We start from the raw sequence: 25,157 nt of genomic DNA, 5'->3' as shown, positions 1-25,157 counted from the left end.
TTTGAAAGTTGGTAAATCTAAACTTTTCTCAGAAATTCCTTGTGCCTCCAATCAATCTCAGTATGTTCCACCCCCACCTGCCAAAGGCTGATCCTAGGTGCGCTCAGATACGTCAAATTAAAATGTGACACGTACTACATATTTTATGATTCCATTATGTAGCATTTTCAGTTTAAAAAATTAAGTTGAATCGGGGTAAGACCAATTATTTTAGGTATTTTTTATATTGTGTGAAAAAATGAAAATGGATGATTTTATTTATACATGTATATGTTGAATTAATTACGTACTAAATCAAAAAAAAAAAGTCTAGTTACTTGCATTACAAATGCGAATGGATGTAATCTCTAAATTAATGCGAAACTTGACATTGTTTTTGCTTGACTAAAGCTTCAATCTTAGGTAAAATTTGTGTTGTTGCTATTCATAAAGTATCCTCCAAATACCGATCAGTCAGGCATGTTCTATTTTTTGATTTTGTATTCTGCATTCGACTAAACAACTGTTCACATATGTAAGTGCTGCCAAATATAATGCATGTTTGCGTATTTCTGGAGATACTTTTCTTCAGACACATACTTAGAATAAAAATCAATTAATGAAGGAATTTCAAAAAACATGTATTTAACTGCTGAGTGACGTTGCAAATCTGCAAATTCTAATTGTAGCTCTGATGGAACACTTTCGATATCGACCAAGAATGGTGAGGAAAACATTTTCATAGAAATTTCGTTCTTTCAAAAGTTGAATAATCTGCTTCTGAATTCCATTCTCAGATTTGAAATGCACTGTACATAATCGTTCAGTTTCCAAGTTGTAGATCTATTTACCAACTCCACTAATTTAGAAAAATGTATGTAGGCACTAAAGTATTTTTCCCCCGGCTCAACCAGCGTATTCCTGTATAATAAATAACGTTGCCATACTCAGCTTCCAAATCCTCTAAGAATTTTTAAAACTGTCTATGGTTAAGTCCTTTCGATCGAATGAAGTTAACCACTTTCACTACAACAGACATTACATGTTCAAAGTTAGAGGAAAAACTTGAAAAAATGATGCAGTGTGGAAAGCCATCATCTTTGTATTTCTGAATTTTTTGGCATCTGATTTTATCAATGTGATTACCCCTGTTTTCTAACCGGTCATAGAGGGAGCACCACCTGTAGTTATGGCAGATACGTTGCTAAGTCCAACTCACATTTGGCCAATGTTTATGTCGAACTTGAATACGAGTCGAAACTTCATGTGGTATCCTTAAGTGCAACGACACTAGCTAACTCCTCAACAATTTTGATGTTTTTGTCAATACCATGAATGAAAATGGCTGCTTGTGTGGTACCAGTTGCATCCATCGATTCGTTCATATCTACTGCGTAAAAAAAATTCCTCACATTTGTATTTGAACATCTTGAATACATCTGCTGACAGATCCTCCACGCGTTTTGCTACAGTCACACCAGACAAACTAATATTCGAAAGGCTTGAAAGTGTGATGGGCAAAGCATATCAAATGCACACTGAAGACATTTTTTAACGAATTTTCCATCAACTAAGGGCTTCCCACATTTCACAATTTTCACAGACTATTCATTTCTTTGAAAGAATAATGACTTGACAGTTCAGCTTTGATTTCAATTCATTGACTTTTCCACTTCAAAAATGTCCCTCCAATCCAGAATACTTCGCACTATGATTGGTATCATAATGTCTCTTAATATTGTATTCCTTCATCATGACTACACTCTCATTGCAAATGAGACAAGCTTTAGCCTTGTTTTCGACGAAAAAAATAAAGGGATGACCACTTTTATTTAAAAAAATCTCACTTTTTCTTCAACTTTCCTTTTTTTTTTGCTATCACAGATCATCATCATGCACTCATTTAAAAACTAAAAGGCTTCTGATCAAAGGCTTCAAAGACTAAAAACACAAGTAAACTAACTGTACCAATATTGTACAAATTCTTCTTCCAACCAATTAAGATGCATATATTCACCTGCTCTTTTTCCAACCATGCACACGAGAAATACAATATCATGGAAATTCTGTTCATTTCTGCTTTCTCCCAGTCAAGGAGCATGGGATGTACTCGAAGTTATTTATGGTGAAGTGTATGGTGTGGTTTCTTTTGCGTTTAAGGCCTTATTAAGAAGCTAAATACTGTACACTGATCAGTCTGTCCATGTTATAAGTCTATATGAAGCTGGGTGACTTTTTTTGCCGAAATCTTTGTTTTACCCTATTTTTCAATGATATTGTGTTTATCGATCTAAATGTTTTGGCAGGCCACGGTTAAAGACCCCTACTCTAGGGCATACATTTATTTCAGCAATATCATTAGAATACACTATAATGATTTTTTTCACTTCAATTCCAAAAATTACCTCTATTTGAACTTATTCAGAGTTTTCTTCATTCAATTTGCATTCTCAACTGTTCTCAGCTGCGAGCTGCAACTTTATGGCCGCTGAGAAATATTCCATCAATTACTTTTACACTGCCCTCAAGAATATGTCTATGCCATCTCTGGCAGCAAAAATGGCCTTCCACTGCCATATTTCAACTCCACAGGAAACAGATGGATGCACGTAATCATTTTTGAGACAAATCCTGAAAATCACATGAAAACATTATTATGCTGCTAGACACTAAATTTTTTTCCCTTATCAAAAAGCAAATTTATGATGATGATAACTAGATATGTAAGTTTTCACAAATACAAAATAGAAACTTTGCAAAAAATAATTTTAAATGGGAAATTTTACATTTTATTTGCAACAAAGAAAAACAAAATAACAGTTTTTTTAAATATAATTATGAGGGCTTACAGGACATTAGTTGAAAGGCAACATTTTATTAGTCCCTATATATTCTCTCCTTCCTTTTGCTTTTTTCTTCTTTCAGTAATAACAACATTACACTATGTTCCAAAAGCTTATAGAATCTTGTTTTTTTGTTTTTTTTTAATACAAATTTTATAGAATGCGGTGTAATGAAATGCAGTTTTCTCACAGAAAAAGAAAAGCATTTTTTCAAAAATATAAACAGCATTTTTCATAAAACAATAAAAATTGTATTAATAATCATTTTTAATTTATCAAAATTACGTGTCCAGAAAAAATTTATGGTACTATTGAATATATACAAATTTGAAACTCCTAATTGTGATGCAAGTCTTCAAACCTGTAAATGTAGCAAGATGGAACAAGGTGCAAGAGAATCTTTTGTTTGCTAGATGTCAAAAGCCATGTAGATTTCTGTAGACAAGATTAACAAAATTTTCAGGTTGAAGTTGCAAAGTAAGCCGCCTATTGAATATTTTTCAAAGGCTTTAAATCATTGCAAAAGCATAATTTATCACATTTTAGCCAGAAAGATGCCTTACCATCCAAAATCACATTCTAGAAGACCTCGTTATACAACTTCCATGATGAGAGGTTGCTAAAAGGAATGGTATTCACCCATGTGATGTTTGCTTGTAGAATTTCTCGTGCCTCTAATTTGAATATATTGCCAATTAAGGGTTTAAGAAGAATTCAAAAAACTGGTTTCATGGTTCATATGGAAAATTATCCGTCAACTAGTCCTCTCAAAGCACCACATTTTGAGCGGTGAGAGTGGACTCAAAGCCAAGTAGCTTATGGAGATGTAAATGACAAAAAGAAATGCCTTCATTGATTTTGAGAAAGTGTTTGACTCTGTCTTCACATCTGCTGTTGTTAAAGCTCTAGATATAATCGGGGTAGAGAAGACTTACATCAATATCATCAAGAAAATATATGACAAAGCAACTGCAACGATTCGTTTCGACAAAGGTAAAGCAAAGATTAAACTTTGAAAAGGAGTCAGACAGGGTGATACTATCTCACCAAAACGCTTTACCGCTTTAGAAGTATTCAGAAAACTGGATTGGAATCAAAAAGGAATTAAAATAAATGAAGAATTTCTCAATCATTTGTTTTTTGCAGATGACATTGTTGTTATCAGCAGTAATCCAGACAAACTAGAAGGAATGATATAAGAATTGGCGAAGGCAAGTATTCAGGTGGGCTTGAAAATAAATCTGCAAAAGACTAAAGTTATGTTCAACCCCTTTGCGTTGAAGAGGACAATCTCGCTTAACAACACAGATAAAAGAAATAGAAAGTTATGTATATACCTGAGACAAGAAATCACGATGGAAGGATCAGGATTGGATAGAGCACTTCTGCAAAAATTGTGTAATTCTGATTCATGCCATTATGCCTGAAAAGAAAAGTTTTTAACCAGTGTGTGCTGGTAGCACACAGTGGTTATGACTTATGGAGCTGAAACATGGACACACAAGCAAGACAATACAAAGGCTACAGACAACACAAAGGAGCAAGGAAAGATATATGCTAGGCATCACAAGGAGAGACAGAAAATGAATCACTAGAATAAGGAACCACACAAAGGTATATGATATCATGGAAAGAATTAAACGTTTGAAATCGAAATGGGCTGGACATATTGCAAGAAGACAGGACAACAGATGGATTACAAGTATTCTAGATTGGTACCCCCGTGGTGTTAAATGTCTGAGAAGGCAACCCCACGCAGGATGGATTGACGAGATCAGGAAAGTGGCAAGAGTCAACTGGATGGCTAAAGCATCAGACAGAGCAGAATGGAAAAATTTAGAGGAAACCTTCATCCAACAGTAGATTGAAAATGATTGATGATGATGATGATGACCTAGAAGACTGCCATCTGCCAATTTGACTGGTAATGTTATGGGTAATTTCATTGCCATATGCAGTAAATATTTCATCAAATCATGGCATCTCAAAGTTGCACTAATATAGAAATGCTCACTTTGGCTAATTGAGAGCATCCTCAATGATAGACTAATTATAAAATAAAAACACTAATGTGGCCAAAAATGCAGTGATGCAAATAACTGAATCTTGTCTGAAAGCTAACAGAAGTTTGAGACAGTCATGATTTTTCTTTCTTCATTCAATACTTGCTGAAATATAGAAAGAACAACACTACTTTGGTAGGTATACAGTCAGAGCAGCTTATAATGAACACAAATCTTACTTTTCCATATATAACAAAGTTTTCCCTGTCCCTTGAATTTCCTATTGCATCTTTGTTATTTTGATTGCTTATAACGAACACAGATTTCAGCAAAGTATGCCTATAATGAATTTTCACCTAGTTTTGAAATACGAATTGTCACGAATTTCTTTGTTATCTTATCTAATTCTTCTCATCTGTAAATTTACCTTTCACAATGAGCCCTTTTCCTTGCAAAAAATATATTTCAGTGTTTTTGAGAGTGAGTAAAAAATTATCGTAAAAATGGCAAATTAGCCTTTTTTTACTCTTTTTTTTCCCCGTTAAATCCTTAAAGAAAGTATAGAACTTAATGTTCTTCAATCACGTTTTGTTAGAAGGGAAGGCTAAGATTCCATGAGGGAAGTTGTTGCCAAATTGACAATTTCTGATTGCACCAAGTTTTTGGCCCCCTTGGTGAATAAACATTTTTTTGTTCACCAAACATATTCAAAGTTGTAGAAATTGAAATATGCCTGCCAAAAAAATTTCCATAGCATTCAAATACCCACAAAATAAATACAATGTGGCTAAGATTTTGTAAGCAGGGTTGTGCCAAATTAAGTCATTTTCAAATTCACAAAGGTTTTTTTACATTGGCGACCCAGAATTTTTTGCTTGCCACTCTTTAACATTGTGAAAATCAAGATGGCCAACAAAAATTAAATTTGGCAATTCTTTTATGGCAAGCCAGAACATCACAAGGAGGAATTCTGGAGCCAAAGAAGAAAGAAAGCATTGGCAATGGGATTCACCCACCCATTAAATTTGAATTTTGTGTTCCTATTCCGGCAGCCCAACACCAATAGTTTCTTAGTGTGGTCGCTGTTCGAAAAGCAACACGTCTCGGGCAAGAAACTTCCTTATCTATGAAAAACTTTTAAAAATTCCCAAGCAAAGCCATTGTGGTGAACATTGACAAAAGAGGCTTTGACCTATTACTTAATTAATTTCAATGATAACGAACACAATAATGAGACCTAAAGGCTGTCACACACACTACAATCTGCAGACTATAGGGTGTAGCAGCCTTAAGATGCTGATGACATTTAGAAATGAAAATAGTCCCAAAATAGAAAATGATAGCATGCTGGCTTAGAAAACATCATTGTTGCCACTGGAAAAGTCTGAAAGAGCCAAAGTGTCAAGGTAATCAGTTGATCACAAAAAAATTAATCACCAAATTTCAAGCGACCCTACTTATGGAATCTTAGCCTACAATAACCAGAAATGCAAAAATATAACACAAAAAATCAATCAATGCCAACCAAATTCTTTGAGTCTGATACCATTTTAGCAGCACATTTTGGGCAAGAAACCAAGCTTTCTTCCACTTGTGTGAGAGTGACTTTTGTTTTGAAGCATTCTCTCATCAGATTGGAAATTGTCCACCTAAGAAAAAGTGGAAAAATTAATGAACGAAGGATGCATATTTAAGTAATGAGCACAATAACTCAAGAATACGAAGATGCTGATCACAAAAAAATAATTAAAAATGGTGAAAAAAAATAAGGATAGCACGTTGGCTTGAGATACACTCTGGTCGCCAATCGGAAAAATTTTAGAAGCGCCAAGGTAAATTATTGGCAGCAAAATAAAAACCATCAATTTGGCTATCACCCTGCCTACAGAATCATAGCCCAGGAAGGCATGCTCCCTCCCACATCCTGAAGCAGGGCCCTTACAGACACAGATCTAAGACGATGTGATGGGGGAGGGGCAAGTTTGTTTGATTGTCCCATATTTTACAAGACAAACAATTTTGCCATATTATTTGGTTCTTAGGAGGGATGGTCATCCCAAAGCCTCTCTATGCATCCACGCCTTAGTGAAGACAGGCATCTTCAGCTATGAATGGAGCAGAAGTAGATATCTTCGGCTGCAAGATAGAGCTTACCAGGTGTACAAGTATGAAATGCGGATTTCAAAAAACAGATGGTGCACCAATGCAGTTTGTGCTATAAAGATTTGACACCGCGCCATTTTGTTGTGTCATCAACAAGTGTCAGATGCGCACGAGTGATAAATTGGAAAAGTGTGTGCATAGTGTTGTATTGTTGTGTTCAATATGTCGAAAGTTATACTGAACAAAGAGCATTCGCGGACAGCATTAATTTTTTTTGTTTTCATTTGAAGAAAACTGCTGCTGAATCATGCCGATTACTTTGAGAAGCTTATGGTGAACATGCTCCATCACAAGATACGTGTGAATAATGGTTTTGGTGTTTCAAAAGTGGCGACTTTGATGTTGCAGACAAGGAACATGGAAAACCGCCAAAAAAAAAAAGATGATGTGGAAGCATTGTTGGACGAAGATGATACTACACAGACACAAAAACAAAAACAACTCGCAGAGCAATGGGGCGTTAGTCAACAAGCTGTTTTCAATCGCAATGCCCCATGACAACGTGAAATGACACATACAGCAAAAGCGGTTCGCGGCACGTTGGAAGCACTCAGCTGGAAGTTCTACCCTATGCGGCTTACTCACCAGACTTGGCTCCTTCCGATTACCACTTGTTTGCATTGATGGGTCAGGCACTTTCTGAGCAACGCTTTCGTTCGTACGAAGATGTGAAAAAATAACTCGATGAATGGTTCGCAGCAAAAGGGGAAGATTTTTACTGGCGTGGTATTCACAAATTTCAGGAAAGATGGGGGAAATGTATAACAAGCAATGGAGCATACTTTGAATAAAGCACTTTTTATCATTCTTCCGAATTTAACGTGTTTTTTAAAAAAAAAAATCTGCATTTCATACTTGTACACCTGGTAGGCAGACATTTGAAGCTGCAAAATAGAGCTTAGGCAGACATTACAAGCTGCAAAATAGATCATTTGATCATTTTTGTCGCACCATGGTCATTTCCTGCACACGAGGGCTAATTAGACCAGGACCTACAATTTACTGCCGATTCCGAACGGCAGGCTTGTATTTATACTCATCGAGAGATTGGTGCATTAACCCCTCGATGGGGGAACTCCCTGAGGTAGCAACTTTGCAGCAGTCAAGTCGCCATTTTTTGTTGTACCCCTGTGTCAGGAAAGTTTTTTGACAAGGATGAACCGGGTATCGAACTCGCGACACCTCTAAACATCCGTTGGTACTTTAGGCGAGTATCTTATCGACTGGGCTACCGCACCCCTGCAAAATAGAGCTTAGGCACACATCTTGGAAACGGAACAGAAAGATGCATCTTCAGCTGCGAATGAAGCCAAAGCAGATATCTTCAGCCGTAAATGGAATGAAGACGGGCATCTATAGCAGCAAATAGAGTAGAGGCAGGCACCTTCAGCTGCAAATGAAGCTGAGGCAGACATCTTCAGCATGGAATGGACAAGAGGCAGGTGGATGATGTGTTGGAGAAACGACTAATTGTGTATGAGCATTGAATCATCCCAAATTTTATGGGACACAAATTTTCCCATATAGTCTTGCTTTATGGGGGAGGGGCACCTCACTGGATTCGTGCTTAACCCCTAGACTTTTTATCGCAAACTCCAGGCATATATTGTCATATGGCAATTTCCAACAAGTGGAGTTGAAAGGAAAATGAAGGTGCAATCTATCGGTGGTCACCCCAGGTTAGGTAGGTAAATAATTTTTTCCTGACGTTCACGTTTTATGCCCTGATTTGAACCCATGGACCTTGACGGTAGCCTTCATTAGTGGAAGACGAGCAACATACCATTGTGCCGCTCAGGCACTAGACAGAGACCTTTAATAGGCTCCTCTTTACTGGATTTATAGCACGAAACAAAAAATAAGTATTGTCACAGGGCTGTTGCCTTGTCAGCAGGGTTTAAGCTAAGGTTGAATTTTTTGCAAAATGCAAAAGTGATAGCCACTTTTGCAAAAATGTGTACAGGAGGTACGGAACGAGTAGACATCCAACCATCAATCATAACATTAGCAATGTAGTATTTTGCTAAAGCTTTTCTCTCCATTTTCGCTTTTTTGCGAAAGTAATTTTTTATGTAGCTTAAGCCCTGCTTGTCAGCCCATATGTGGATGCCATGAACCAGGGAGCGGGGGTGCATTGCATTGTATATGCATTTGGGGAGGCTCTGTCCCTCTGAAATTTATTAGAAGTAGGAGCTTAAATAGTTTGAGCCCCAGATTTCAGCAGCTATGCGGTGGGGTTATTTTTAAGGTGTAAAATTGCACTAGAGCTACATGCCAACTTGAATTTGAACACTATATCATACAAGACAGGAGGGATAGAATAAAATATAAACTACAATAAAACCTCGCTACAAGGATACTCGATATAACGATAAATTCCTTTACAATGATATTTTTTCAAGTCTTGGATGGAAATGTTTATAATCTAATGTTAAACAGCTGTGTCTCGATATTTGTTTGGGTGCACAGAGTATCGCAATATCGAGATTTCACTGTATACCATATATCTTTGTTTACATAGAAAATGAATCATAATAGCGTAGTTATTGCTTCTTCGTATAAATAACATCGAGATTTGAATAAAAATGCAATGTTTGAATACACACCACACAATCCGATTATACAGCGCTGCGGCAGCGAGGCTAAACCCCTGATTAAATCAATCAATACTAATTTATTTTATTAAATATTATGGCAATATTTCAAATGCGAAAATACCTTCGAATAGAAAATTTCGAATAAGGAAAAAAATGAAAGTGACGGAAAATTATTATTATTAAATGGAAGAGCTGCGAAGTATCAAGACTACGTTGCAACAAACGGTGACGCAAAAATCGGTGGTTGGCAACCAGAGGGTGGGGGAAAAGGAAGCGGAAAAAAAGCGAACGCCTCTAAAAAGTCCGTCTATCAGCCAGTTGTAATAATAATAATAATAACCGAATATAATATATGAGAAGTTGTTTGGTGGCTGCTCCTCGTTTTTTCCCCCCCTATTCTTTGATTGTTCGTTCGTGTAGCTGTTAATCAGTGCGGGTGGTGACGGGCGGAAACTTCTCTCTTTCCTTCTTTTGTTGATATATCTCTACGAAAATTACTCCCTTGTAATATAAAAAGCACCGAAGTCATAACTGTAATAAAATGGTCACCAAAGACGATGAATACGATTACCTATTCAAAGGTGAGGGTTTTTTTTTTATCACCCCACATTAACTGTTATTGTTCGCTGCGTATTCATTCCGTGTATGCGTACTTTGCATTGAAATTTGTTTAAATGTCCATTGCTTTTTTTATTCTCCTAGGAGTAAATTGAAATGGGTGTGGAGCTTTGAAGCTTTAAAATAGTAGTTCAATGCGCATCCGGTGCTCGTTTCGATACAACGATTTAAATTGTAATCAACTCGAATTATCCATTTGTTAATTGCATTTGAAACCTAATGCTGGATATAGTAGGACAAATTCTGATAAAATTCGAAATTTTTGACCAAGGCCACCTAAATATTTAGCTGCCTCTCAAGGCCCTCCATTCTCAATTTTGTTGTGTAAAAAATAAAACTAAAGATATAACATCCATGTTCGGGGGGTTCTCCCAACATCAGTTATTTGTGTGGGATGACAATATGTGTGCATTCAGATTGACATTATCGTGCCCCCTCCCCCCGACTGTCAATTCTATTTCTGCACCTATAGGGCTGCAACTAAAAAGAAGCATGTCAGTCTGGGTGCTGGACTAGATGGGACACCAAGCTGACACTTTAATTGTTTAATTGGTTCTTCCTTTCGGGGGGGACGTGGTCCCCACATCCTGCAACAGAGCTCCTAGGCTGGAATCTTAGGTGGGCTCTTGTATAGTAAATTCATGGCTTGAAAGAGCAAAAAAATTATAAAAAAAATCATCCATGAACCTCCTGGTTAGAGCCCTGTCAGTCCCACCCTTGTGGGGGTCATTCACGGGTGTTTAAAAATGCCAGCTTGCTTTAAGTGACAAAGTATTCAGTCGTAACTCTGTCCAGGACGGAAACTAGAGTGATGGTAAATTTTCGGGGAAAAACACTTAAAATTGTCAAATTTCTAGAATAGGAATGTGTACGGGAAGTCTTGTAAAAATAAAATAAATATTCTCATTTGCCTCTCGGGAGAGGTGATCATTATCATCGCTCCCTCCTCAGGATCCAATACCAACATCTTCAACTGTAAATGGAGCGAAAGTAGCTATGAATGGAGTGGGGGCAAACATCTTCAATTACAAATGAGCAGAGGCAGGCGCAAATTTAAGACAATGTGTCAGAAAAGCAAGTTAACGCGCAAGTTCGTTGGATTGTAACTAACCATATTTTACGGGGCAGACAAATTTCCCCATATTATTCGGCTCTTGGAAGAAGTGATCACTGTTTATTCATCCTGTGTATACGTACTTAATATTGAAATTGATTTAAATGTCTATTTTTTTTATTCTAGGAGTAAATTGAATGGGTGTGGAGCTTTAAATGGTAGTTTTATGTTCATCCTGTGCTCATTTTGTTAAATTTTAATTAACTCTCATTTGCCATTTGTTGGGCTGGGATTACACTATAAAAGTTTAAAAAAGATTTTTCGTGAAAAAAACCACCATTGAGCCCATTGGTTACTTTTGCCCGAATGTAACCGATGTGCTTACTAGTTGGAATTTTTAAGTTTTATTTAAAAAAACCTTTATACGGTAATGTCGGCCTTAGTTGAATTTAAGCAGATCACAATTTTCAGCTGAGAAATTTAAAAAAATATGGAACAGATACAGTATAATCCGGATCCCCTTGGCAACTTTTTTTTTGTTGGCAAATATGTTTGATGGTCCAACAAAAAGTTGCCAAGGCTGTAACTGACACTGGACGGTGGGAAAAAAATCACCACTAGAAAACATAACTAAAGCGGAAATCAACAATAATATATATAAAAGTATAAATATATATTCTCATTAAGAAAAAGATAAAACTCTGACTCTTTGAAATAATAAATCAATCAGGGCGTAAGTCATTTGGGGGTATCCAGACTCTTTAAAATAATAATAAACTAAAATATTTCTTTGTGATGCTAAAAACGGAAGGCATGACAGAAAAAGGGCAGAAGTTACAAAAAATAAGAATAAATATATCAAGAAAAATACAACCTGGCGTAAAAATAATCCTTGCGATATAAAATATATAACCTTAATAATCGATAATTATCTCCCCCCCCCCTCATGTTTTTTACATGAGGGGTCCAGGATAAATGGATTGGGTAATTAAAATTTTGGATAAATCAAATTTCTTTGCTGTGACTTTTGATTTTGAGTCAATCAAGTTCGACTGTATACAATCGTTAAATTTTATTGTCAGTATCATGACAATAAAAATCTTTCAATTACCACAGTTTTTAACTGTTATTTAAATAATAAATTGCATAATTGAAATGCAATATTTAAAATAACCAATAATTTCATTTTCAATTAAAAACAACAATTTTATTTATAATTTCGATGAATTTTAAGTAAATCGATATTCGACCACCAAATTTTTTGGCCAAAACATTGTCAAGCAAATATTCTATATTCAGCTGTTCGCCCAAATCGCTATTTGTCCCATTCCTAGTATTTGGAGTGGGGGACAATCGGTTGCTAATCAGGGCAGCTAATTAGAGGAATGAATGGGTAAAAAAATATTTTTTTTATTATAAGTATTTTAAAAAAGTATTTTTTTATAAGTGCAGCAAATTTCATTCCTCTGAGTGGGAAAACCAAAATGCACACGTGTGCATTTTGGTTTGGTGATAAGAGTCCATTCCTGTTTCTGGTATTAAGACCCCTAGTCCCTGCCTGTTCCCTATCAAGTTACGAGTCAAGAGTGATAGTGGTATGCTACTTTATTATTCCAAATTTTAAAAATTTGTTTCTGAACAAAACCTTAAGCTGCCGCCCTCACCCCTTGCACCATCATTTAAGCCATCCTGGGTAAGCATCTTTATCTATGAATGAAACAGATAGGCACGAATATGGGACGATGTTCAGAAAGACAAGTTATTGTGTAGGTTCTTTGGATCATCTCGTATTTTACGGAACATATAAATTTCCCATATTAAATTCAGGCAACAAGTATAGTATAATCCCTTTTGGCGATGTGTTGCCATTTTTTCTTTGGCAAGAAAAATGTCCAAAATGCACTGCACATGCTCACATTACTCTATCCTAGACTCTTCTAATGAGAGGAGCCTCCCTCCCTGTTTCTATTTTCTCTCCCATTTTCATTGCAATGGCTGTAAAAAATATTAAGTCAAAATGAATATAATTTTTTATCCCTTCCAAATATTGAACTCTTTCAATATAATTTTTTTAAACTTCTGATACGATTTCCGAATATAGTGTCTGTTTTACATGAAATGATCAGAGTCGTTGTAACGAATGTCCTGTAATGAAAATGGTTTTTTCTATGCCCGAACCGAGATTTGAACCCATACCGTACAGTGAGAGGCTAGCTCCTTAGCCACTCGACTGCCGGGTGGTAAATGTAGATTTTTTAAAAATTTCTCACTTTTTATATAATTTCTCACCATAATGACTTGAGCCTAGAAGCAAGGGCGTAGCCGGGGGCGGGGGGGACTTAGGGGTCTGGTCCCCCCCACCCCCCCCCCCCGAAATGTGAGAAAATGACCGAAAAAGGGGAAAAAGATGGCCAAATCCATTGTTCTGTCACTTTGGTCCCACCCCGAAATGAAAGTGGCCCCCCCCCCCCGAACGAAATTTCTGGCTACGCTCCTGCCTAGAAGCATTTTGTCACTCCAACAAAGAATCATTGTCTTGGAGATGCATTTACGGGAGGGCTAAGCTGGTTTTAGACACGGGTAGTAATTTTGAAGAATTCGTGGTCAAGACTAGAAAGGGAGAAACAACAACCTCAGCATTGCTCACAGGTGACTAAAGCAGAGGTTCTCAAATTGTGTGCCTTCATTGGGGATGCTTCAGAGCACCCAAACGACAAGGATTTTTTGTTAAATTGTTCTTCGGGGCCACAGGTAAGTTTTGATTAGGGGGTAAGGGGTGCTGCAGGTGGGAAAAGTTTGAAAACCCCTGGATTAAACCATAAATCCATCTTTTTTCTTGCTGTAGGTTCTATCATATTTTCTTATTTTCATAAAGTTTGGTAAATGGATCATTCTCAAAAAAAGTGTATATTCCATATTTTTGAAATAAAATCCAAAGTTCAAGTATATAAAAGCTGCACCAAACTGTGCTGAAATGATTCTCTTGTTACATGGTGCGCCAAGTCCCTGTGCATTTGTGCCAATTCTGGTTTGTGGTACGCAGTGGTTCCACTGACACACTGTAGTATGTCAAATATCCAGAATTTAGGGGGAAAGGAAGCATGAAAATTTTGTTCACGAGACAAGGAAAAGTGTATGGGCGGGAACCTATGTCCTGAAAATAATGGTAATTCTGCAGTAATATACCTGCATTCAAAGACAGCGTGTCTACCAGGCCGTAACTAGACTGGGGCACGATCCGAGGGCCCCCCCCCCCCCACCGAGCAGAATGGGGGTCCCACAAAAAATACTCATTTTTTACATAATATTCATTCAAAGGGGCTACAAGAAAATGTCTACCCTGAGAAAGAATGCCATGGGATCCTGTTATTTACAGCGTAAATTCACTTTGTTTTCCCCACGATTGCGCTCGTGCCTTTGTGAAAAATCATAGAATTGGTTCACTCATTTAAATTATCAAAATTTCTCGATCGTTGGAAATAAAACTCCCATAGAACTAGATAGTCAAAAGAAGTTTGTATTAGGAGCATGCTCATTTTACATAACTTCTATGAAATACCTATTAAATGTCCTATCTTTCCAAAACATGTTGGAGAGAATGAAATGTTTGCACCCCTCTCTTCTCATTGCTCGCACTCCCTCTCTTACAGAGAATTATTCTTTATCTGCAATTGAAAAATTATTGCTGGGATGTTGCTTAACATTGTATCCCCCTCTGAACTATCAACTCTGGGTGATAAATGGATTGCATTACAATGCGAAGAATTGCAAACAGTGACACCAGTTCAAATAATAGATATTGGGCAGACATATTTGAACCTAATAACCTTGAAATCAGTTCAAAGTTCAAAATTTTGCCAGTTTTGGTGGAAGCTCTTATATTCCTACCACATGGTAACACAGACAGTGAAAGAGTTCAGTGTTAACAAAAGTCTGCTTAAGCAGCGAAAAATCTATCCATCCAATGCATTAATGGAATAAGACAAAATCTTACATTCAATGGAAAATTTTTAAAAAGTTGTCATTGTAAGAGATGTTAGACTTCTGAAAGCGACTTGTTATTCATATAGAAAATATTGACAGGCTTCAGTCTGAGAAAACAGCAGAAAAAAGACAATCTATTGACACGCTATTATGTTGAGAAATTGTTTGTGTAAATAAAGGTATATATACACTGAAGAGCCAAAAAAACTGGTACGCCTGCCTAATATCGTGTAGGGCCCCCCCGCGAGCATGCAGAAGTGCTGCAACACGGCGTGGCATGGACTCGACTAATGTCTGAAGTAGTGCTGGAGGTAATTGACACCATGAATCCTGCAGGGCTGTCCATAAATCCGTAGGAGTAAGAGGGGGTGTAGATCTCTTCTGAACAGCATGTTGCAAGGCATCCCAGATATGTTCAATAATGTTCATGTCTGGGAATTTAGGTGGCCAGCGGAAGTGTCTAAAGTCAGAAGAGTGTTTCTGGAGCCACTTTGTAGCAATTCTGGACGTGTGGGGCGTCGCATTGTCTTGCTGAAATTGTCCAAGTCCGTCGGAATGCACAATGGATATGAATGGGTGCAGGTGATCAGACAGGATGCTTACATACCTGTCAGAGTCGTATCTAGACGTATCAGGGGTCCCATATCACGCCAACTGCACACGCCCCATACCATCACAGAGCCTCCACCAGCTTGAACAGTCCCCTGTTGACATGTAGGGTCCATGGATTCATGAGGTTGTCTCCATACCCGCACACGTCCATCAGCTCGCAGCAATTGGAACCGAGACTCTCAGACCAGGCAACGTGTTTCCAGTCCTCAACAGTCCAATGTCAGTGTTGTCCGGCCCAGGCGAGGAGTAAAGCTTTGTGTCGTGCAGTCATCAATGGTACACGAGTGGGCCTTCGGCTCCGAAAGTCCATATCGATGTTTCGTTGAATGGTTCGCACGCTGACACTTGTTGATGGCCCAGCATTGAAATCTGCAGCAATTTGTGGAAGGGTTGCACGTCTGTCACGTTTAATGATTCTCGTCAGTCGTTGTTGGTCCCGTTCTTGCATGATTTCCGGCCGCAGAGTGGACATTCGACAGTGAAAAATCTGGTATTGAAGACATATCATGAATTGTAAGTCATTTTTAAAAGTCAAATCCAAAAAATTTGATCAAGCATTAAAAGGAAAACCTTTCAATGAGTTCAAAAGTATCATATTTATTATGGTACAAAGATATATTTCCCAAATGACCATAACAGAGTAGGCGATAGTGAATAATAAAATCGTTATAATAAAAAGTAGTTTTTCATAAGAACATCATTTTTTTTTTCAAAATCTTATTTGTTTTATTCATATATGGCACAAATATAAAAAGCGTTATTCCAAGTTTTTTGAAAAACAATTCAGATTCACACCAAGTCTCCTTGTTTAACATTTTTTTTCAAGCTGGGACAGCGAGATTTTGAGGTTTTGCTGTGATACTATCTGAAACAAATTAAGGAATACCATGACACAGAATTGAATGTAGAACCAGAAAAAAAATAAAAATTACAACCAGGATACTCTGAAATTTTATAATTTAAGTCTCTGAAATGGTTTGTACACTTTTTCACGAGTGACCCATATGCGACTAGTGCAATCACACAGGCCCCGCACTCAAAGAATAAAAATAAAATGAAATTTGTGAATGAAAAAAACAAACTTTTTAAGTATAACAATGATTACAAAAACTTGTTGAGAGAAACAGGATATACAAATACAAAGCCAGAACAGGCAAAATGCCCAATGAGGTGACTGAGAAAAAGATGCCCATAAAACTATGGATATCGCTAATTGTTGCCAATTTAATGATTTGAATTGCTAAAAATTGTCAACCGGCAAGAAATAAAGTTGTTGCAAGTCACTATGTATTGAAATATATTGTACGGAAAACTGAATTTTTAAAAATGTCGAGACTGCAAAAAAGGAAAATATGGGGACATTTGGTAAAACGGTTCATATAATAACTCTGCATAGGTCTGAAAGCTGTGTCTGCTAAGTGGGCAATCGGCAAATACAGTGCATTTTTGGCTTATTCTATGGGAATTAAAATAGTGTTATTGGATGTGTTTGTTATGGGAAGTTCTGGGAAAGATTGAAGAAAATTATTCTCAATTTCTCTGAATGGGGGCCCCCTATGATTATTTTCGCACTACGTCCCATGTCCGGTAAGGATGGCGCTGCTATAAACTACACAAACATAATTTAGCTATTGTTAACTATTGAGTTCTTTCATATGCCTAATCATGGGCGGAGATACGGGGGGGATTGTCCCCCCCCCCAGCTATAATGACCGTGCCCCCCCCCCCCCATACTTCCAAGTCTATCTCCGCTTATGGGCCTAATCAAGTTTTTCAGTTAATTAAGAGCTCGGTTGATACAATATTTTTTCAGTGACACCTTTAACTTCATTTTGACAAGATTTGATGTTATTTTAAGGTAATTTATCTTATTTACTTGGAGGATAATCCTTTTATAAATGAGGAAAATTTATGAAGAACCTTGTGTTCAAGGGCTGAGCTGGTTTGTATTTCATAATGTCAACTTGTAATTTTTAAAACATTTTAGAATCTATGCATTACATTAGAGTCTAAACATTTTAGATCATGGACAGGATACAAAATATTTTTTTCAGTCTCTGAACCAGACATGCAGGATGACCACTGCTCATATGTCACAAACTGGTATAGCTCACTTGTTGTGTTGATTGATCTTTTCTTTTTTTTCTTGATAATCTTAGATAAGGTGGAGGACATTGATCTTTGCTTACTGAAAACCACTCAGTGGTTTATTTAATTGAAAGTTTTGCTATGTTTGTTACACTCATTTAACCTGTGAAATATTTTTCAGTGGTACTGATTGGAGACTCAGGAGTCGGAAAGACGAATTTGCTGTCACGATTTACCAGAAATGAGTTCAGCCTAGAGAGTAAAAGTACAATTGGTGTAGAGTTTGCCACAAGAAGCATTCCTGTTGATGGGAAAACAATCAAGGCTCAGATTTGGGATACAGCTGGGCAAGAGAGATACAGAGCAATTACCAGTGCGTAAGTATTTTCCCAATTTCTTTCAAGCTACCACTTACCTAGAATCCTGAAGCAGTGAGAGGGGACATGATGTTTTATTGGTTTGTTTCTTTGGCATCTTTTCTTTTTTCCTCTCCTCAGTTCAAAAGTGTTTGAATTTGCAACAAAGTTAGTGCAGAAATTTGCTGTAGGAGAAAACATTCATGAAAGGCAATAGACCAGGGTTACACAAATCAAAACAAATCTAGGTGCCAAAAAAAAAATTATCTGAAGAAAAAGGTCCAAAATAATTTTTCTTTTGACTTTCAAGGCATAGTGACCCTGTGTTATGTTGGTAGATATATCTGTAAATTTCAAACATTTTGTGCTGCTCTCAACCTGCAATTTAGTAACTACACAAAGAAAATTTTGGATGCCAATACTAATTTTTTAGTCCCCATGGTCAGGGCCGCTACTAGATACTTTGTCATCTGAGGCAAGCCTGCATTTTGGCGCCCCTTGTAATGTAGAAGAAGCAGTTAAAGCAGTTAAAGGGTGAATTCGGCACCCCATTCTGGTTCAGCGCTCGGGGCATGAGACTCACCTGCTCACCCCCTAGTTGCAGCCCTGCCCATGGCAACCTGTCATTCGTCCAGTCCTGTGATAGACTGTCAGTATCAGTAATTCAACACATATCAGACCAGGAATAATCAAGACCAATGGGAGATCTTCAAAACACACAACATTCATTGAATTTTTTTGTGTGGAGTGCTTGACAAATAAAAAAAAAGATCTAAGTGCCAACCAAATATTTTAGGAACCAAATGTATTTCTTTTGTCTGGGCTATTAATTACACTTAGAAAAGTTTAGGTGCCAATTTTTTTCCCCCATAGTGACATGGCACCTGGAATTTGTCAAGCCCTGCTGTACACCATGTATTCATTTACAAAACTACAAATAAATTTTTAAAAATATCAACTGAACTTCAAATATGAACTTAGACTGTTACATATGTTAAAATTTTGTAGCAGTATTGTAAAAGCATTGTAAGAAGCAGGCTTTAGCTCTGTGCCAAATGTCATGTATAATGTAGTTAAATGGTCATAGCAAGCAACTCCACTCCCTGCATCTTGTTCATATTTATCACTCCCTTTCCATTATTTGTATCGTGCATTATATTGTTTAAATTCATGTATAACATGATGTTCAGTTTTTCATCTGTGTTCAGGGACATGCCTATTTTTCCTGGCGCTTAATTAACGAACATCCATCCGTCACAACAACTTCACTGAAATTGGATTGCATGATGTATATGTACTTTTTTTTAATTCGTTTTATTTACTTTTAGAAGCATTGATTTGTTTATAAGCATGAATTGACTATTGTAATTTCTAGCCTTTTATCCGTAACAGTGTAGGTCTATAATCATTATAACTTGTACATGATAGTATCTAGTTATCTTCATTACTTGTGATGGAATGAAAGGTATCATTATTAAGAAGACACCAACGAATAAGGCAAATAGGGGTTTCCCCCCATTTGCCTTGTTCGTTGGTGTCTTAATATTCTTGGGTGAAGTTGATCAACTATTCAAAGGTATCATTATTCATTTATTTTTAGGGTGAAAAGTTTTTATTCTTTTACTCACATCTATTGGCCAAAGCTATGCCAAAAAAATAATTTAGGCACCCCAGCCTAATTTCTTAGGAGACAAGCATGTTTTTCTCAAGAAAAACAGTAAAAAATTATGGTTTTCTCCAGCTTATCCAAGTCAGGCTCAAACCCTATTGACGGCACAGTGATGGTCGGCTAAAGTTGGTTTTCTGTGGTTTTCCAGTTTTGAGGCGTGAATGCAAGCCAGTCTTCCATTTAAAAAAGCATCCATAGAGAGCATGTAGATCTACACCCATGATACTGACGTAACAGGACAATTCAAACATTTCCATCTTTGCTTTAGAAAATTGAAGAAAAATGGCAGCAGGAACATGAAACAAGCTCAACTTGACAACATAAATACGTTAGGGCCACACATACACTCAGAATACACATTCCGGCATGTGCTGATTTGTTAGAAATTCTGTACAGGAATGTGTACGGTTAAGTAGTAGTAACTTGTCCAGGACTTGGTAACCCCTGCCCATGTTACTAGACACTCTTACATAATTTCAAGAAATTTATAGGCTCGAACTCCAATTTAGTAATCAATCATCTAGAATTATAGGTGCCAATATCAATTTCCTAGTCATTGTGGTCACCTGGAATTTATCAAGCCCTTTTATAGGTCATCTTTTTCTTCAAAAAAATGTGTTTTTATGTGTATTGTTGAAATATTTATATTGCTTCAACCTTAACTAGAAAAAAAACCTGCAGATTATATGCACCTATCTGTAATTTAGATTTAGAAATTCAAAATTTTTTTTTAATACACTGAGATTGTGATATGATAGTCTGCAGACCAAAAAAAAACATCACCATAAAGGAATTGTCATTATATTGAGAGATATTATCACACGACACCAAATTTATGTTGATGTTAACATTTTTGAATAAATGAAATGAAGATAACTGTGTTGTGTTCCTGTAAAAAGGTGCACCGCATTGCACTTTTGTGTCTTACATAGAAAATAGCATTACCAATGACTCTCTCAGAAAAATGAAAACAAATGAAGTTAAAATTTAATTAAAGACCATTTTGGGAGAAATATAAAAAATATTGTTGTAGCTGTTTTGAAATCACTTAAAAAAATTAGGCCTATTGTTATAAAGGTATTTATTACCGTAAATGTGGTATGTTTTCTGTCCGTGTTTTACCTGATTAAATAAATTATCTTATCATAAAGGGTATCGTAGTATTGAGAGGTGTTCAGCATCAGACTATAGGCAATTCAAAATAAGATTTGAAAATATATTTTTGTATAAAGTGATTTGTCATTATATTGAATACCGTTTCGCTGTATATATTCTGCAAATTATAGGCTTTAAATAACTTTGTTTATGTGGAATTTATTCATGCATGTTTCAAACAACAAAATTTTGTGAACTTTTATAAAACGGCTGCTGTGTGATATTATGTCTTCTTTTTTTAGTTATTACCGTGGTGCTGTTGGTGCCCTTTTGGTGTATGATATTGCTAAACACTTAACATATGAGAATGTTGAACGTTGGTTGAAAGAATTACAAGATCATGCCGACCAAAGCATAGTTATTATGTTAGTAGGTAACAAAAGTGATCTGCGACATCTGCGTGCAGTTCCTACTGATGAAGCTAGGACGTTTGCAGGTACAGTATGTTTTTTTTTTCTTTTGTGCATCTTAAGTTGAGTTTATCAACTAGTTTGAATGAATTGATTGAAGTTTTTTCACGTACACATACACACTAACTTGATTGAAAAGTACCCATCCTAGACACTGTTTCAATGCCTTGCATTTCACTGACACAAGGAATCTGTAATTTGAAATAGCATGGGCGTCAGGAGAAAAATGGTTTTCTAAGAAACTACAGGGAAAATTTGAGATATGAGTACAAGCTTTTGAAATATTCGGTTTTGATTGTTTCTCTTATATGGTATTAAATCTTTGAAATTTTATTTTCATCCATCGTTATAAATTATAAGATTTTTAAATTTCTATTGTTTGCTCCATACATAAATTTTTAGTGAAGAAAGATACAAAATGTAAATCATTTTCCGAGGAATTTTGCTGATGTTAGGTAGAAAGCACTATTACAATTTGGAACATCATGGAACAAACAACTGTCAACATAATAAGTTAGGGCCACACCTACACTCAGAACAAACATTTCGGCATATACCAATTTGTTAGAAATTACATCCAGGAATATATACAAGGTGTATGTATGATCAAGTAGTAGTAGTTTAAAACATCAAAAAATAATCTGAATCTATAAGAGGGTTCAGTTTTCTAGAAAATCTACAGATTGGCAAATAATATAACCATAAATACTTCTTCCTCTTATCTGTATTTGTTTTTTTCCCCTTGACTTTTATGTAACTATTTTTTTTTTTTTTTTCATATTTTTCGTATTACAGAGAAACACAAGCTGTCTTTCATAGAAACCTCTGCTCTTGATACAAGTAATGTAGAAGCTGCTTTCCACCAAGTTTTAACTGGTAAGCATATTTTGTGATTGTCAGAGGCTAGTATGATACACTATCAATGTTACTACAGTGATCTCTCACTTGTGTTTCTGTCACTTATAACCCCTAGGCTGTGGGAATAGTCAGGTAAAAGCTGCTCTCAAAACGGCTTTAAAAAAATTATTTTTTTTTCCCAGTTGTCTTTTGTGAGAGATGACATTCAAACTCATAACATTGCAAACACAGTGATACCTCGGCTATTGAAGATAATTTGTTCCGGAATCACGTTTGTTAGCCGAGGTATCACTGAAGTGAAAACCTATTTAATAGACTGAGATAGAAACCTCTCTCTCTGTCTTCAACAAAAACAAAAATAGTCCCTTCATTGATTAATGTGTGCGTGCGTGCGTGTTTTTTATTCTTTGTCATCCCACATAGTACAAGCAAACCAGCTAGAAAATAGAGAAAATAATTAGTGTGTGTGTGTATATGCCATCTATATGTCAGTTTCAAAACTTAAAAAAAATCATCTCAGGACGATTGAGAACGCTGCTATGCTCATCCTTTGATGATGGGAACACGCTGAGAAATAATCAAGATGTATAATTGATAGATTACATATGTAACAATAACCTACCCTAACTTGGAAATTGGTACATCTCTCTTCACAGAAGAACTTACATTTTTCTTTTTTTAAAATCAGAAAACACATGATGTCAGAGTATTTTATTCTTTGTTTTTTATTTTTCCAGAAATATATCGCATAACATCTCAAAAGCAAATAAGGAGTGATGCTGAAAATGACCCGTCTCCCGGTGGTGACCACATAAAACCAGTTAGCCTTCCTCCAACAGATAGTCCCGATATGAGGAAAAAAAATCCTTGTTGTCAGCCATAGATGTACTATATGTGTATGCCATGTTTTTGGACTATTTTTCTTCTTTTTTTTCTGTTAATGTGGCCAAAAGCCTGTGAATGCAAACATATTAAATTTTTCTGTCAAAAGTAAGATATTTTAATTATTTATGATGTTCAGTCCAATTGAAATATTTAATTTTTTTTCTCAATATATTCTGATTCATATGAAATGCATTACTTGGGGCTTTTGGCTGAAAATTTTCCATGCTAATTCTTATTTGTTACTGATTTATATTGTATTGATATACTATTTTTTTTTCCACTTCTTTGTGAATATTTTTGAAGAAATGGGTTTAGCTTTGTTCAAAGAATGTTGAAAGCTCAAGCTGATGTCATTTCTTTGAACGTGTTTCATTTATGAATACTCAAAATACAAAGCCTTAGACATAAAGCATTATGGACTTGTATTTTTATATTGTGCCAGCCACCGTTAAACTAGAAAATGTGCTCTGTGATTGATACTTCCATTATCTGTGCCTACAAGTTCAGAAGTGGAGCTTTCTCTTTAGTAGCTGGTTCTATGTGTAATTTAATGTTTTATTCTGGATAAACATTCAAAATTCTTTGTCAGTGAATTATTGTATTGAAAATATATATCTAAGTACAATAGGGACATGATTGTCTGATGCTGCCATCTAAAATTTTGCATTATTGGAACAGCCAAAACGTTTCATCCCATTGTAGCTTATTTTCCCAGTTATGAGTTTTTTGGCTGTAAATACATGTGAAATGCTAATTTTAACATCAATTTCAATAATACATTCGAAACTCGATAAAAATGCAATAAAATTCTTTTTAAAAAAACACGAGTCCAAATACATGAGATGAATGTAGAAATGTCAATTAATTCTGCACTTAAAATTATTTATTGATATTTTAATATCAATAAGTAATTGATAAATATGATGCTATTAGCTTTGGGCACTACAGATTTGGCAAATGTACACAGTATTATATTCACTGAAATTGAACAATTAAAATTTTTCAGAAGGTATAGATTATCAAAATGGACCTCATTAAAACAAAGTTAAATAGATGATTGGCGTGATGATGGTTAAAGTTTATCAAACCAATTTCATTTTTCAATAAATCGTGATCTACACTTTCTAAGATATAATCGTTGTTTGTACTGGAAGTCTGTTCAAATCTTTCTTTGAGTTGTGTAAGAGTTTGAATTTTATTCTGTAGAATTTAAATTTTGGATTTATATATTTATGAAGTTGTTAAAGCGATACGTATTTGTAAATTTTGTGCGGTTTGCAATGGCTTTAAAATATGTTTCCTTCATTTAGCCTCACATTTAAATGAGTATTACTCGTTAAAGACTATTTTAAACATGAATTGAATTTTTTCCCCCATTCTTATGACTCGGATGATGTAATTTCAACTGTTGACTGATTTAATGTGGCTGGCAGATATCAAAGAGTGATGACGAAGCTGGGCTACTGAGATCAGTGATATTAGTACACAGTTTAATATCCACATGTATATCAGTTTGTATCTTGATGTTAAAAAGTTGTATAGCTGAATAAATCATACGATGTAAAAATTGTAGAAAACAATCAAAACCAATATGTTTATAGATTGAGTTACAATTAAACATTTTAGTGGTCCCCCCCCCAACCCCCCCATTAAATGTAACATGTTAAAAACTTTAGTTCAGATATGATGATTATTGCACATTTTGTTTGAGAAGTGGGTTACATGTTAATTTTATACGAAATGTTCTTGAAGTTTCATGATGGGAGGAATAAAAATATGATCAGCAAATGAGACCATTTTTTTTCATACGTTTCAAGTACTTTCTAAAGAGTAATTAAACAGTAGTCCTGCTGCATGCAATAATAAAAGGTGCTGAAAAATCA

The 25,157-nt window shown here is 35.8% G+C and overlaps 1 protein-coding gene and 1 long non-coding RNA gene across 6 annotated transcripts in view; one reads left to right on the top strand and one right to left on the bottom strand.

The window, feature by feature from the left end:
- Window positions 1-9,824, bottom strand: part of LOC149070629 (uncharacterized) — a 16,130-nt gene extending 6,306 nt beyond the window's left edge. Inside the window, exons 1-3 of one of the 5 annotated variants that reach the window (XR_016195023.1) lie at window positions 9,707-9,824; window positions 6,372-6,474; window positions 2,385-2,610 (exon numbers count right to left, since the gene is read on the bottom strand). This is a non-coding gene — a long non-coding RNA (uncharacterized LOC149070629). Of the gene's footprint in view, window positions 1-2,384; window positions 2,611-6,371; window positions 6,475-9,332 lie in introns of all 5 variants that reach the window. The other 4 variants (XR_016195021.1, XR_016195020.1, XR_016195019.1 and 1 more) reach the window with 4 other exon arrangements.
- Window positions 9,744-25,157, top strand: LOC149070628 (ras-related protein Rab-11A-like). Its single transcript, XM_089249041.1, has 5 exons — window positions 9,744-10,166; window positions 18,123-18,318; window positions 21,364-21,557; window positions 22,327-22,407; window positions 23,127-25,157. Exons 1-5 carry the CDS (start codon window positions 10,127-10,129, stop codon window positions 23,270-23,272), a joined length of 657 nt encoding a protein of 218 aa, XP_089105167.1. The 5' UTR covers window positions 9,744-10,126; the 3' UTR covers window positions 23,273-25,157.

Source organism: Pholcus phalangioides, unplaced genomic scaffold, assembly GCF_987345545.1.
Source record: "Pholcus phalangioides strain wild (caught in Gottingen) unplaced genomic scaffold, Ppha-v1.0 ptg000021l_1, whole genome shotgun sequence".
Classification (NCBI taxonomy): domain Eukaryota; kingdom Metazoa; phylum Arthropoda; class Arachnida; order Araneae; family Pholcidae; genus Pholcus; species Pholcus phalangioides.
Note: the sequence above shows the minus strand (reverse complement) of the source record. Positions and strands in the feature narration are given on the sequence as shown.

Bases quoted from the DNA above. Each gene is read 5' to 3' on its own strand.
- LOC149070628 (XM_089249041.1), top strand. From the start codon at position 10,127: ATGGTCACCAAAGACGATGAATACGATTACCTATTCAAAG. The intron at 10,167-18,122 runs GTGAGGGTTTTT...AATATTTTTCAG, and splicing joins ATACGATTACCTATTCAAAG to TGGTACTGATTGGAGACTCA. The intron at 21,558-22,326 runs GTACAGTATGTT...TTCGTATTACAG, and splicing joins TGAAGCTAGGACGTTTGCAG to AGAAACACAAGCTGTCTTTC.